Source organism: Ptychodera flava, chromosome 17 (genome assembly GCF_041260155.1).
Source record: "Ptychodera flava strain L36383 chromosome 17, AS_Pfla_20210202, whole genome shotgun sequence".
Lineage (NCBI taxonomy): Eukaryota > Metazoa > Hemichordata > Enteropneusta > Ptychoderidae > Ptychodera > Ptychodera flava.
In genome coordinates, this window is record NC_091944.1 from 32,702,211 (window position 1) to 32,717,894 (window position 15,684).

The 15,684-nt window shown below is 38.5% G+C and overlaps 1 protein-coding gene across 3 annotated transcripts in view; it reads right to left on the bottom strand.

The window, feature by feature from the left end:
• Positions 1–915: 915 nt before the first annotated feature.
• LOC139116094 (exostosin-like 3) overlaps positions 916–15,684 on the bottom strand; it is a 50,314-nt gene continuing 35,545 nt past the window's right edge. For all 3 annotated transcript variants that reach the window (XM_070678631.1, XM_070678632.1, XM_070678633.1), the window contains exons 5-7: positions 4,505–4,652; positions 3,626–3,753; positions 916–3,025 (exon numbers count right to left, since the gene is read on the bottom strand). In XM_070678631.1, coding sequence (XP_070534732.1) covers positions 3,628–3,753; positions 4,505–4,652 — 274 coding nt within the window. In that variant the 3' untranslated portion in view covers positions 916–3,025; positions 3,626–3,627. The remainder of the gene's footprint in view (positions 3,026–3,625; positions 3,754–4,504; positions 4,653–15,684) is intronic.

The window sequence follows — 15,684 nt, forward strand, 5'->3', positions numbered from 1 at the left end:
TATACCTCCATGATGAATGGGAAGCCAACAAGTGGTTGTCTAAAGCTTTGACTTGTGCATGCATTTTTCAAACCTCAGTAGGGCTTCTGTGCATCAACTCAGTAGCCTTTAACCAATTGGTTGGCTGAACTCATTGATTTTATTGAATTAATTACAAGGAATCAATCAGTCACTCAACAGCTAATTTCAGACTCCTTGAGTTCCTGTTCCTAATGACAGTATAACAATCAGATATAACCTTTCGAGATGCTGCACTTGGCAAGGCCTGACATGACAGAGAACACAGATGAATGCTGTATAGCGCCCCCACAAGACCAATACCGGTATGTACTTAACAGTAAATAACTACCAGGCTGTCTTACGTTATTGTGTCACTGTCAACCGCATTTCAAAAGAGAACGCTAACACTGGAAAGAAATACATGTACTCTGGCAATGCAATGGTAAATGATGCAAAATGTATTACAAATCTTTTATGGGTATTTGTTTTGCAATGTGCAACCCAGACATCATAAACATACATGGCATAGCTTGCTATCAGAGTACCAGAAGTTGAACTTTATACTGTACTTGTTCATGTACAGCTGTTACGTGCTTTGCAAATCTTGCTAGTCTATTCCTGTTGATGACAGTGTATGGTAAATGCGTATGTTTGAGGCTAATACCTAGAATTGAACATTGTTTTGCCAAAATCCATGGTTTTCATTGATGATTATGGACCAGTTGGGGTAGTCTGAGGGACAGCAATGGCAAAGCATCAAAGTCAGTAATACTTTGTTTCTGCCAATTTAGTTCTCAAATCACAGGCATCTACGTGAGATGTAATAAATGTTGAATAAACAAATCTTGAAATGTCACAAGATTTCCTGACAGAATCTGTTGCAAACAACTTAATTACCACTCTGCAAACATAAAGTTGTGGAGGAATTTTTAATGAAATAAAACCCTTTAGACATTACTCTCACTCTATTCTGTATTATCGTATTTAAAAAACAACATCTTGAAATAAAATCTGTTTTTAAAATGTGAAATGGAGGGTTTACAGATCTGTTGTATCTCCAGTATCTCCACTCGTTTCCTTTGACAACTTCATTTAACAGTCAGTGTGTGATTGCATGGACAGCACAGCTGGGGGTGAAATTACAAGCACCGATGTGTCACCTAAGTAGCAAACAACTTTTGCTTTATGGTGTATTGAACATAAATGTTGCATGCATTTAAAAGAAATACTTACCATTTACAAACAAATTCAGAAAAAATTTCTCCTAATGATATTTGTTATAGTACTCTACCAATGACCGACTTTTTTCCAAATCAGATAACAAATGACTTTGTCATTTTTGCTTTAAGTATTGGTCCAAACAAATCGTGTGAAATGACCAGATTTGACCAATTTTCACAGGCACAATAGGCAAATACTTTGTTAATATAACTTTTATTTTTGTTGATGCTTTTGTTTTTTTATTGACGAAGCTTGGGGCTTGCGGAGAGGGATTTGGTATGAGTGGACAAATACAAACACGAAACAACGCTGAGTACACCTGAGTTTTCTTGTTTTAAAAAAACACAAACATGCAGAAATTGAAAATGAATTAATTATAGACAAGGAAAAGAATATACACTTGACAAACTGAAAGAGACTGATAAATATATAATTCAAATATTTCGTAACCAATGTACTCAAATGCTTACTTTCCTGGCTAAAAGCGCTTGGGAACAACATTCAAGCTGTGTGCCCATTATTGTGGTAACACTTATTATTAATGTGCTGTCAAATGGGCCACTCTCCGAAATGTTCAGAGGGTAATCGCTTATAAAGAACAATATATAATAGAAATTTGTAATCAAATCGTGGCAAGTTAATACATTTGAGCCGTTATTTCCTTTGAGATATGCAACTTCTTTAAACCTGAATTTCTCCTATGTGTTGCAAGAATGGGTTTATTCATGTGGCAGGTTACGCATATATTTGCAATAATTAGCATATCAATAAACTTACTGGCATAAAACAGGGAGCTTAAAAATACGGAGCATGGGATGAGTTGATGTTTCATAATGTGAGTTGATCGTAAAGAAATCAGAACATTATTTCTGAAGATTTACAATCCCCAATATTTGACTAATTGTATTAGGTCTATCTACCTAGATGAGATTTCTCTAATAAATAGGTTATAATTCAGACTAAACATAATTTATGTACACACATGCATCACATTCATGATAACTTTACAAACCTCCCTGGACAAGAGCATTGGTATTCAGAATAGCACACTTTTATAGATTTTTGACCATCCAAGGACCAAACAGCTGTAACTTTTGGAAGGACTGTATACTGGTATCTGGTCTCTCTTTTCAGCCTCTCATGAAGTAGTGGGGTCAAAGGAGACATTTGTCTCATGTTGGACTGATACATTCAGAAAGGGGGTTGAAGTGCAAGGATTCACTTTTGTATTCATCAGAACAGTATCTTTCCAGGTCAGAGGTCATCAAAAGTGACCTCCACCTGAAAATATGGTATTTTTGAAGTCAAAATTTATAATCACAATACACTAGTCTTTCATAAGGTCAGAAGTCAGAGCTACCACTGGGCAGCTTCTGATCATCTTGGGTCAAAAGGTAAAGGTCACAGCTACTTGGGCATTTGATAATCCTTACTGATTACAACTGTCGGACATCCCTAACATGAGAACATCATGCATGCGATAATATATCTTCATCAGATTTACAAAAATATTCCAGTATTTTTCATTTCGATATAATCTTTCCGCCACTCCTCTTTTTTGAAATTTCTTGATCACTCTCTTTTGTTGATAACTTTAAATAAACTTGAAGCACTTTTGTTTATCATGAGGAAGCCTTGTTTTGAAAAGAACAGAATCCACTCTGAACTGCGTGTATAGCAATGGCATGTAGCCGTATACTTTTGTGAAAAAGTTCATGCACCGATGGCGTTCCTGGAAGTGGCTGTCATCCGAGGACAGGGCTTGGGGACATCCCGGACACCGGAACGTCCATCGGGAAGTGACCTGGAAGTGGGAAAAAAATATGAAGACCTAAATCAGGATTTGGAAAGGACAATTCACTAGTGAAAACACTGGAAAGGCCTTCTTGAAACAATCTTTATGTGAGAGTACACACACAATGTAATCAAAGTATATAGGGTTAGCAGTACGTGCATTGTAGTATTTCTGATTGAAATGAAAGATTTTGACAAAGTACATTTATCAATTACTCTGATAATTTACACCCTCGACTGTCAAATGGATGGAGAGGACATCAAACCACAAGCATGTCCCTTTGAAATGGTCATCTTTTGATTTAGTAAGCTGTATTTTTTAACTAGTCTGATTGACACCAGGTGAATACCTGCAATTCTTGTATTTGACAACCAACACTGATACTCTTATAATAGATTCAGTGTGTGCCCAAACCAAACTTAACACCAGTGTCCCGTGAACCAGTTTTAGGTGCTTGAAAGCACCGTTGCAGCTTGAAGCCTGAATGGCAAACATTAACCATATCTTGTACCTATTACATGGCACTTGTGTGGTTTACAGAACTCCAAGTAAACCACATGATACTAGATCCCCCTCAGCCTTGAAGTTAAATTATGTAAGAACACTGACCTTTATTGGGGTTTCCTGGTGATGTGTGACACTAGAAAATTCATGGCAACGTCTTCACAGTTAATGTATTCATCAACCATGTCTCTTATAGCACTGGGCATCCAGTATGTGTAGAGGTATGCATAGTACTGCAAAGAACCAATCAGAGGCCGTGTTGTCAGTAAAATACCACCATTGATGATGTAACAGAGGGTATGATTGGGTCACACAATATAAGAGGTAAGGATTAAATTTCTATGCACTGAGTTTTGTCATCGTCTTTTACTTGATTTTTTTCTTTGCATTGTGACTTTGTCATAGATATAGAAAAACTGCATCAGTACTACAACTTTATAACAAAACTAGTACACTGAAAATATATGTCATAAAAGGACAGAAATAATTTTGAAATTTTGAAGATGTTACAGATCTTCATTGCTACAATGTTTGTGCACTGAGAACAACCTCAAAAATTAAGCTGAATGAAATAACTATCTACAGAACAGCACCGTATTCAACACAATCATCAGAAAGTGTCTACAACATGCAAATGTTCAACTAGAGCATTGAATGTTACAGGTTTGTTACGAAACAAAAGAGTTCAAAGTTGAGCTAGCACACTGCAAGACCAAAATCCACCTCAGGTGAAAAAGTCTATCACGTGTTATGTTAGCAATATCTAATGTTGAACAGAAACATACTTTTGCTGCTACAAGTACTTGTATCTTAAGTAAACTTGGAGAAGCTATCAGTTATTCGGAATCTAAAACAAATTGAGCCAAACTGGCAACTTGGTTTGAGCAAACACACAGGAGGCTCTATCTTGTTGATTTTAACACAGATTAATCACACTTTTCTGTTGGTTGTTTTTTTGGCAAGAGAAGGTCCAGGCATCCCTACCTTATGAAAGAATGCAGCACCAGTAAGCACCATTGAGAGTTCACAGGAATAGTTGGAATTGTACAGCCAGCCATTGTTGAAGTTTGTGTCCCAGGCGTGGTATCGACCGGGAAAACCAACTACTCGGTCACGAGCTTCACGCCACACTCTGCAAAATATGTAAAATTCAGTTAGTTAACTGTGCCAGGAGTATCTATTGAATAATCAACTTTACCAAATGGCTGCACCAGCAGGGATTGAACTACTGCTCACAAAGAGTAAGGCCACATGATGATAAATTTAAGATCAAAAATTTCTTTCTTTTGCATCTACATGACAGACGAGACAAAAAAAAGTGAGAAGCCTTTTAAAATTGTGAAGTCCAGGAAGTAAAATATGGAATTATCATGATCCCCTAACTGCTATTATGAACTTTGAAAGACATACAAGAAAGGCACTCTATTTAATTACGGCATTCTTCATAGTGTTCCATCACGTACATGTAATTGTATAAATGATGTCATGAATAAAAAAACATTCCATAAGACTTTACAGCCCTAATGGCATAGTCTCTTCATTGACAGATTTTCATAATTTTTTTTTTCTAAAAGCCGACAGCACTGTTTTAGCTGAGAGTTCACAGGAACTAGCTGTGTGGGAGGTGATGTCACCACATATGACCTGGTTGGTACGAAGAAAGACGTGCAAATTTAAATCTACCTGCCATACTTGAACAAGCTGTTTTTATTTTTTACAAACAGGTGTCTTAAACAAACTTACTGGCCAGTATTGGTGAGTGAATGCCAAACAGTCAGTTCATCGCATTGTGTTCAATGGTCAGATTTGTATGTACATGTATAATGTCAAAATTTGTATATGAAGTTTGACATCGACATCAGCATTAGAAACTGTTTCCAAATTAATCCTCTTTCTATCAGGCTCCATTGACAAACCACAGAAATAAATACAACTTGGGAGAAAGAGGATTAAATTCAAGTTGTAAAATTTGTGAAAATGTTTGTAAATTAAACTTTACTTTTCCATTTCTCATACAATTGTAGAACAAATACATAAACATCTCTTGGTGAATGCAATGCCGTTGTATTGAAAGTAAGTGAATAGACGCTGCCTTGGAGACTTTCAGTTAGTTGGACTAATACTAGCAATACATTATGTGTCTGTCAACATGTTACTATTTGTAGCATCACCCACCGCAGCAAATCACATCGCATGCCAGATTTAACATCTTCTAAGGATGAATTAGCAGCTAAGACTGGATGGTTCAGATACCATTGTACATGTATCCTTCCTCTAGTTTTTGTTTTCATAAATCCTAGATTATCCACAAAATACGGACATGCCATGGAGTTTTTTCTCAATAGGGAATTTTTTTTCTTATAAGCTGTGCTGACGTACAACGTTCAAGAAATGCTACTCTGAAAGTTGCTGAAAGAATAATCCAGAGTATTTTACCAATCTCTGTACACAAGATGGTTGCTTGTACGGTGCAAACACTTGCAAACTTCATCATCGGAAGTTTACACAGTGAATTTTATACATGTACATTGAAGTTTACACAGTGAAGTGACCCACTACTGCAAAGTCAACACCGACAATAAGGAAACACCTGTGTCCTCTTATCATCGAAGGAAAGGGCGTGGTGGGAATTCAAATTCCTTTTTCTTTGGATTTGGATCATACGGCAACCTCATACTCTAGTGTCACACGGATCATTTACTTTGCAATATGTCGCATGTCAACAGATCAATGCTGATACTCTTCCTATTAAGGTAGTACGCGCCTTGAAAGTGAAAGACTTCAAACTTTTGCTCAAACTTTCCTAAATGAAACTTTCAATCATTCTTTTACTTAGAATAATTCTCTTAACAAGATTAAAAATCAGCGGTCACTTTCCAAAGTTTAGAACTAGAGAAGCAAATTACCTAACATTTACTGATATTTGAAATTCAAATGGCTGCCATCCCTGTGTTAACTCTAAGGGGAAAAATAACATTTTCCTAAACTAAGGCAGTGAAACTGTTTCTTTCTCAAACAGCTTCAGAATGAGCCCCCACAAGTGTTAGACCAGAAAAGAGTTGTAGAGATTTTAGAGCCTCCCTGAGGCACGCTCTAGCTTAAAATGTTGGGGCATCATCTTTTATATTGATGTGTGCGTACAACACAGTGTTATCTTTTGATTCTTTGACAGAAACCACACATACCACCCCCATTGACATTAATATGGATCCAACCCAAACAATGAACTTCAAACCAAACCGCAAAGCTGATGGGATTAGAATCAGTTTCCGGGGGACTGACTTCCGGATGAATGCATTCCAGCATCTCCGGAATGAGGTCACCAGCGGGCATTGAAAGTGGGTCACCTTGGAGTATATTGGGAAGATCTTCAGGGCACAAAGCATGACGTATGGGTCTTAACTTCTTACCTCAGACAGACACAATCCTATTGTTTGAGAGGAAAAGCTGGCTTTGCTGGACAAATGAAGCAGGGATAGGATGTCTACTTGATTGTCATTGGATAAATGTCAGCTATTACGTAAAACATTTTATGAAACACTGGGGCCATGATGTGACGAGAGACATCACAAGATGGCATCATTCTTGCCAGCTGAAATGGCTTGCTGATAGTCACTTAAGATTGTCAAAATGGCAGACAGAAAGGGAAATTGGCCATACAAAGTGGGAAAGAGATTACAAAATTGACATTACTGAATTTGAAATATGCAGTGAAATTGACAAGGTTGACTTGAAAACGTACATGGAAACTGTGATCATATCCAGCATTGATAAATAATGATGAATTACTTAGATTACAAACAGAAACTGAAGATGAAATTAGCCATGTCATAACAGGAAAGTCCAAATTACAACACAGAAATTTTTCCCATCAGTGTGTGTTATGCAAACCACACATCTCTGTATTATTCTACTTTACTTCAGTATCTCCAAGCGTGTCTGATTCTCATCAATCAACACAGGTCTCTCAGAGCCATAATTATTTGTCTGGCACTTCAGCAGCTGAGAATTACTCCAAAGCCCACCGCCACGGCAAATAATAACTGTTTTTCTCAAAGAGCAGTTGGACTGTAACAGTGTCAACACTGGAGGAGCATACTGGGAGTTGTTTCTTTATCTGGTATCAATGCCCTACATTGTGAGTTCTCATCTGTATCTAAACCTTCCACTGTTACAGTGAATATTAAGTACTAATGCTGGATCTCAACATGGAAACCATGAAGGAGAGGATTATGGGATGCATGTACATTCAAGAGAAAAACAATCTACCTGCTTGTCTACTAGACACTCTTTGATGAGAAAAATTGTTGAAAGAGCTATCTTCCGTGCATTTTAATAAATAAATCTTTTTTAGCCACTCTTTTCATTTCAACAATGAATAAACACTAAAACTATGACTGACATCTGTTATCTGGATCAGTGTAGAAGTCAAGTATGTCTGTGCAAGAAAATTATACAGACTAGAGATAATCCAAAAAAGAAGACAAAAGGTGTAGAATTGTATCTTTACAATTGTTACAATCTGAAATGGATCATCTGATCTTGAAAGAGGGGGTAATTTTTGGTCATCTTCCCAGACTGCTGTTAGGCATAGCACATACTCATATATTCAAAACCATTTTTCAGTTTCTGTTCATGTGACTAATCTTGTTTAGAATATTTCTATTCCACAGATTTTCCTTTTTCTTCCCATGAATGATTTATTGTTTACAAGTGATATCATGTTACATGATGTCCATCAAGAAAATGGAGATGTCTTGATGGTTTGTGAGCAGATTCCACATTTCCTGCCAGATTCAACAGTGAAAGTGTATCATTCAGTTCACTGAAAACCAAGTGAGGTAATAAGATTACCAAGACACAAGCAAACCCAAAGCATTCATTTGCACTGCGCAGTGAAAAGTTGAACCAGCACTCTAAAATATCACCAAGACATATGGGTGGCCACCTCTACCTATGGATACAAGGCTAAGTATTCCCATGAAATGCGGATACCTTAAACACAAAGGGCTTCCATAAGCCGTGTCATTTATCTCGATTAAAGAAAACCAGGTTTAAGCAAGACTTTGACAAGGAAAGCCTACTACAGCTGTAACACCACCTCCGTAGGGGAATGTAAGTCTGCCATAACTACTGATAGTCAAAAAATAAATCCATGTACAAACTTCTGTGGGTTTTCTTACAGGCTGATTGATGTTCTTCCAGATAATCATGGGTCAAAGTTCACCAAAAAATGAGGAATGCCTGGGTGTTATTAAAGCTGGTGTCGGGGCAACGAAGCCATTACACATCAAATAAACTGCTCTGACTATTTCTGAGATAAATACCATATTTAAAGTACAAAGTGATTAGGGACGATTATAGAATATGCCATTTGACTGCCAGGCGGCACAAGGCATGTTTTCAGGTTTAGACGAAAGGTATTATGTATGGCTTTTGAAACAGACAATAAGATGAGCTGATTGTGGACATAACATGTCTGTAAGAAGGGAGATTTGAATGGCTATGTTCTCATCTGTTTGGTAGGCTGTTGCCAAGGCAACAGTCAACATGGGTGGTGAGCGTCTGAATGCGACAGGTAACAGCGGAATGCACAAAGATGATTTCAAAGGAAATTTTTCACAAAACCTTCAGAAATGACAGCATAGATCACAACAGAGCTGCTTGGGAGGTTTAATCATTTGTAAAACAGGATTTCAGAATTTTAAAGTGGGGAAACAAATCAGCATGTATTCACAAATATGACGTTGCTGATGGAGGAATTCACCGTAAAAAAATCATTGCCATCCGCAACACTGTGTGACCAGGGAATTCACATTTTATTATACTCCTAAAATCAAATGATGCTAAATATGCAGGAATGAGGAAATGATATTCTTCCACTGATCTGATTCTATAGAAAACCAAGTGCTTTGTTTGGAGTTAAGACGATAAATGTTCGGCACAAAGCAGCTAAGAACTTGTAAATAAGACAGCAACAGAAGACATTTATCCTAGTTGTACTGTGAGTCCCATGATAGATAAGTGGTATGTTTGACAACCATATTGCTTCAGTATGCATTCTGTAGTATCCATAATACTGTGTACATGAATTTTACCAATTACACCTGTCAAGTTTTCAGGGACAAAAGCAGTAACTATTGACTATATTGTCATTAGGATTGTCAGAAAAACAGTCACACTTATGCGCTGTGATTTTGAAAGTAGAACAAGAAACTGCATTTTATATGAACATAACAACAATTATTGATAAATTATTTAATATGTCATAAATTGCGAGCTCTGATTTTCAGAGCAAGGTGTAGATTATAGAAATCGGAAAACATATTCCTAAAAAATGTTGATGTGTACCGGTACACCTGTCTGCTGCCACTTCAACTATTTTGCTTTTGCAATTTTTATCCGTGGAGGTCTTGTTTTGCAAAAGGAAAACAACAGATTGTATCGAACTTTGATGGGAAAGTGTTAGCAGTAGACAGCTTTGTCAAGTATCTATGTACGACTATTTCACACTCAATACAGGTGTATTCAGCTTAAAGGGAACACCTAAGTCCAGCGACATTGACGTTTATCCCTTCCAAAATCACCCTTGATTAAAATGCAGCTCAAATTTGCAACATAATTGCACGCGCTGACGACTACGGAGCGACGAAAAGAGAAGTTGAAGTAGACGACATTTATGGAAATGAGCTCGGAATCCCATGGGCGCGAAAGGGCTCATGGGAGAAGCGTGCGTGACGTCATCGGCGATACAGACGATCATTGTAGCTTGCAGCTGGAGGAGTACCGTGAACAGTTTAGCGCGTTCGTAAGACGACTCTGGAGAGTTCGGACAGCGATATTTCTGACATCGAGTATTACTTTCCCCACACTAAAATCAAACCATACTAATTTGAACCAAGATATGTAATAATGGGAAAGTATCTCCACACATCGTTCGCGGAGGGAGTCACTGTGCTTGTACAGACCCCGAACTGGATTGGAGACCTGACACTGAGTGACTCTGCGATCCTTCAGCGTTACGTTTCTAAAACAGAGTTTTCTTTATCAGTCCCTTAAAATTAATTTTTGGTTCGTGAATGATACGTAAGTCGAGCTTAGCCAGATCTTTTAGGTTGCGAAATCTTCAATATACGGTATATCGGAAAATATTTATTCGCAATTTGACAAATGTATAGCGTCGTCTTTTTTTCGAAGTTGGTGTCGAACTTAGGAAGTCGGGCTTTATACTCAGATCTACAAAGTGATGAAAATCTCCGATATAATGGATATTTGCCCGCTATTTAAAACAATAGTATCGTCTATATTGTTGTAAAGAATGCATTTCATACAAGACCAGCCAAAACTCTCGACGATGTCCGATATGTCCTCTGTTCAGGTCTCGATCGCCAAGTAAAAATGTATTACATGTAAAGAATGTTATTCCTGCACGGCAATCCCCAACTCACGGTGATATCTGATTGGCCCTCTCGACGAAGTTCCGATTGTAGTGTATGAAAGTTCGTGTGGAAATTTAATGAAAAAAATCCTTTACATGTAAAAAATGTATTTCGTGCATGAATAATTCTAATAATGTAAAACATACAGTATTCTTGACTATCGGCCACGGATGCTATGAACTAAGAGTCGGACAGAGGTGGTCGGGTGTAAAAAATGTGAAAGAGGCTCCCCACCTAACTATCCAAAATGTTTTTGTGTCGAGTTTGTGTTTGATTCGTTGCAAAAATGTGTTCCTACATTCTTATCCGATTGTTTGTGTTAATGAAATGTTTGTTTCGCTTCGGATATTTGTAGGGAGGTTTGGATTAGTGTGTACGGTAATGTTTTGTTTGTGTGGGGAAAGCTTATGTCCAAAGTCGCCGATATTTATCGGATAAATATCCGTGATTTCGCAGACCCGTCGTGCCGACACCACACAGTGCACGTAAATCTAGTATCGTCTGGTATCGATATCGATATTAGCCTAGGAGTCCCGGTGCAATTGATATTTATTGGGTAAATATAATATCGGCGATTTCTCAGACCCGGCGTGCCGATCGAGACACATCATTCTCGACCGCGGGCCATCCGGTACTTGCGGATTCTTACGTCATTTTTGCGTCAGCGCCGTTGGAAGTTTGAATTTTTCAACCACCAAAGAAATATTCGAAGTTTCAATATACATAAATGACATAACTTTTAGTTCTGCTTTTTTCCACACAATTTCTGTATCATTCTCTCTTCTGTATCGTCTGATCTCTCATTCACCTCGCTCGTATGCGTTTCACCTAGTGACGTCTCTCCGCGGTCGAGAATAGGCAAGAAGTCATTCCAGTATCTTGTAATATCAATATTACCAGATATAGTCACGAAATCGCCTATATTAATCGTGTATATAAGAGCGATTTCGCAGATCCGGGCTGTCGAGATGAGAGACGCTTTGTGTAGTTTCGTCTTCGGATTTTAGAGTCCCGAAATCGCCAATATTAACATTTATCTGGTTAAAACCGGCGATAGTAGGCTGACTCAGCATGTCAAGATACGAACCGCATTGTGTAGTACCGTCTTGTATCGGTATCAGAGTCCCGAAATCCCTTATAAAATCATCCTGAAAGAAGTAGAACATAACTGTATCTTTTGAGATTTAAAAACTCGCCCGACTTTCTTTAGCCACTGTCTTCGAAAAAGCTGTTCTGTGGGACGACGATAAAAGCTGACTCCGTTTGTTCTTCCTTGAGTGATTTTTGCACTCAACTGAACAACAGTTAATAATTTTTTATGCTACTGATGAGAATTAAAGAGTCGTAACGTGCAGAACTGCACTCCTGCAGTCATAGACTCCAATGCTTTGGTAAGCGGTCACACACGTTCGTGTATCACCGATGACGTCACGCACGCTTCTCCCATGAGCCCTTTCGCGCCCATGGGATTCCGAGCTCATTTCCATAAATGTCGTCTACTTCAACTTCTCTTTTCGTCGCTCCGTAGTCGTCAGCGCGTGCAATTATGTTGCAAATTTGAGCTGCATTTTATTCAAGGGTGATTTTGGAAGGGATAAACGGTCAATGTCGCTGGACTTAGGTTTCCTTTAACAGGGCTCAATGAACCATACAGATACATAGAATTCTTTGGGAATACGTTTATATCAGTGAACAAAAATGAGTCTAAAAAAGGTGTTTGTGTGTTGAAGCGAAAGAAATCTTTTCACAAATGAATAGAGAACCAATCAAGTGATGTCTATAGCACCTGGCCATTACCCATGAATGTCATAGCAAAAATAGCTGTATAGGCCAGTTAAGTAAACTATCTTGATGAAATTACACACAACAGAAGAGAAATCAACATTTGGAGAGCAGTCTCTGTACTCCTTTTCCCATACAAAATAGTTTGTGGATAAACGTTTGCTAAACGTCAGTTCTGTAACCAAACATCTCGTTTGAAATCAAGCTTTCATAAACAAATCTCCTTTGAAACAAAACACAGTAGGGAGAAACCGTTCCATAAACATCTTTCTGTGTCAAAAACTTATGTATCAAAAGAGTGTTTAGTAAACATCCATGCCAAAAAACAAACACAGCAACTCGGAAATCAACATTTGGTAAACATCTTTCCTGAAATCAAACACTACCGACTGTGAAATTGTATACTGTTGAGTCCTTTTCCCTAAGACTCTCCTTGACAATGTTCTAGAAATCTATTTCAGAGGATCACTAATGTGTTCTTGAAGTTAACAATGCAAATATTTCAGCCTTTTGAAATTATCTGCATACATCTGTTTATTCCTACAATTTCTGAACAGGCGATCAACAAACAATTGACAAAAAAACTAAAAACTTTTGTGTTGTATTCCTGCAAGAGTATAACTTCATCTGAGTGCAAGGCCCTCCATTGTTAAATCTCTCCAGGTGCTGGTATGAAATTCCAACTGGCCAGCCATGTTGCCTACCGTTTCTAATTTAAATCCAACACACCTGGGGCTTTATTTCTATTATCTGTCAAAATTTGTACACCACTGAAACGACCTGCCTCTCTGCGCAGGTGTTTGTATTTGACTTGTGCTTGTTTTACAAACGGTGGCCTTGGAAGAGTTGAATGAACCCATTGACAAAATCTCAACTACAAATAGAACAAGATATCACTTGTCCACTTGTCAGCCCAGCTCCAGGGCAACTTGGGGTCTTGAAGTTCACATTCAGGTCTCGCATGTGGCTTATCGTCAAACATCAATGAACGCCGATACATTGAGCAAATGCCCCTCCAACCATAACTCTGGCAAGTTTTACCGACATTGGATTAAATTGCTCACACTCCTGCAGGGCTTCTCTATGCAGAACGTTCTCTATGGTCACAAGTTTAGGCCAGGTGCTTAGCATCAAAACCATGTGACACGAAACACAGAGAAATATCTTTGCAGTAACACATTCTCTGTTACTCATTTCAAAGCAAATACACAAATATTAACATATTGATATCATGCAAATTTTACATGTAATAATATTCTGAGGTGAAAAAAGTAAGTTCTTGCAGTCTGTATGGAATATTATTGTTTGAAATACTCTTTCATATACATAAAAAAACACATGCGAGACTATGAAACATTACTGACATCTGTTGCTGAGCAATTGTGCAGTACCGTGCTAGGGACTTATCTGAAGGACTATTGCTAATTTCCATACACAGTGTGCATTGAAACTTTTGCATCATAAACTTGCACAAATCCATTTAAATTGCCCAACCTTGTGCAGGTGTGTGATAATAAGTAATACTACGCAAAGCAAACCTTGTTTTGAAGTCAAGAGTTTTGGCATGCAGCTTTACAGCCGACTTAAAGTTTTGAATTTCTCCATGTATAACATACGACTCGTTCTTGAAAACTAATGAAGTGGAGAAGAATTTAGGAAAGCACTGGAATATTAAAGAATCTGTGTAAGATTTTAGCCATGTCACGTGAAAATCAAGTTTTGAAAACAGAAATTAACACCAAACCTCTGTTTACAATCCGTCTGTTTTCTGTCATCGTCAGTTGCAGAATGTAAAACCTGATCAAACTGATATGAGGTATGTTACATATTGATCCTGCCTGTAAAGATGGCAGTGAATTGAATATTCTGTTTCACGGGATCATCAAGTACAGTATGCTGTACACAGTTACACCATATCATCTGCCTTCAGTCTCACAGGAGTTGAACACGCTGGGAGTCCAGTGTTCTGACATTTTGTAACAGCGGTGTCATGTTACCAAAAAGGTAGAAACTATTTGAGCCGAGCACGAGGTCGGCCATGTAAAAGTCAACACGCCATGGGGTAATAATTTGTAGTCAAGGATGAATGAATCAGCTGGAAAAAGTGCTGAAAAAAGTAGTGCCCACATATCCAGGGTCATTCCATGACTACTCCAACAGCAAATGGTTACAACTACAACTGCACACATAATACTTGAAGTGATCTGTAGCAAGCTTTCTGTCAGAGATATGCATAATATATATAATAACAAGGTTGCACTCGGACATTGGCGCTGCGCATCGCCCTCCACTTCGCGTCGGGCGATACACTGCGCCAATGTCCTCGTGCATCCTTTGCGGTATCTTCATGATAACCTCATAATATCTAATAATACTTCTTATTGAGACTTGAAACTTATGTTGTACATGTACATTTACGGCATCTCAATCAACAGAAACACAACAGAATATTACCGCTAGTACATTAGCCATAATATTCCTGGTTGGCAGGAGGGTCTGACAGTTGTGTGTGGGCACTCGACCTTCACCACTGATCAAGAGGGTAACTGAGTTGGTTAAATACCTGCTAGGAGTAAGGGGAGGGTTGGTTACCTGCTAGGAATAAGGGGAGAGTGGGTAACCTGCTAGGAGTAAGGGGAGGGTGGGTTACCTGCTAGGAGTAAGGGGAGGGTGGGTTACCTGCTAGGAGTAAGGGGAGGGTGGGTTACCTGCTAGGAGTAAGAGGAGGGTGGGTAACCTGCTGGGAGTAAGGGGAGGGTAGGTTACCTCCTAAAAGTAGAGGATGGTAGGTTACCTGCTAGGAGTAAGGGGAGGGTAGGTTACCTGCTAGGAGTAAGGGGAGGATGGGTAACCAGCTGGGAGTAAGGGGAGGTGGGTTACCTGCTAGGAGTAAGGGGAGGGTAGGTTACCTGCTAGGAATAAGGGGAGGGTGGGTAACCTGCT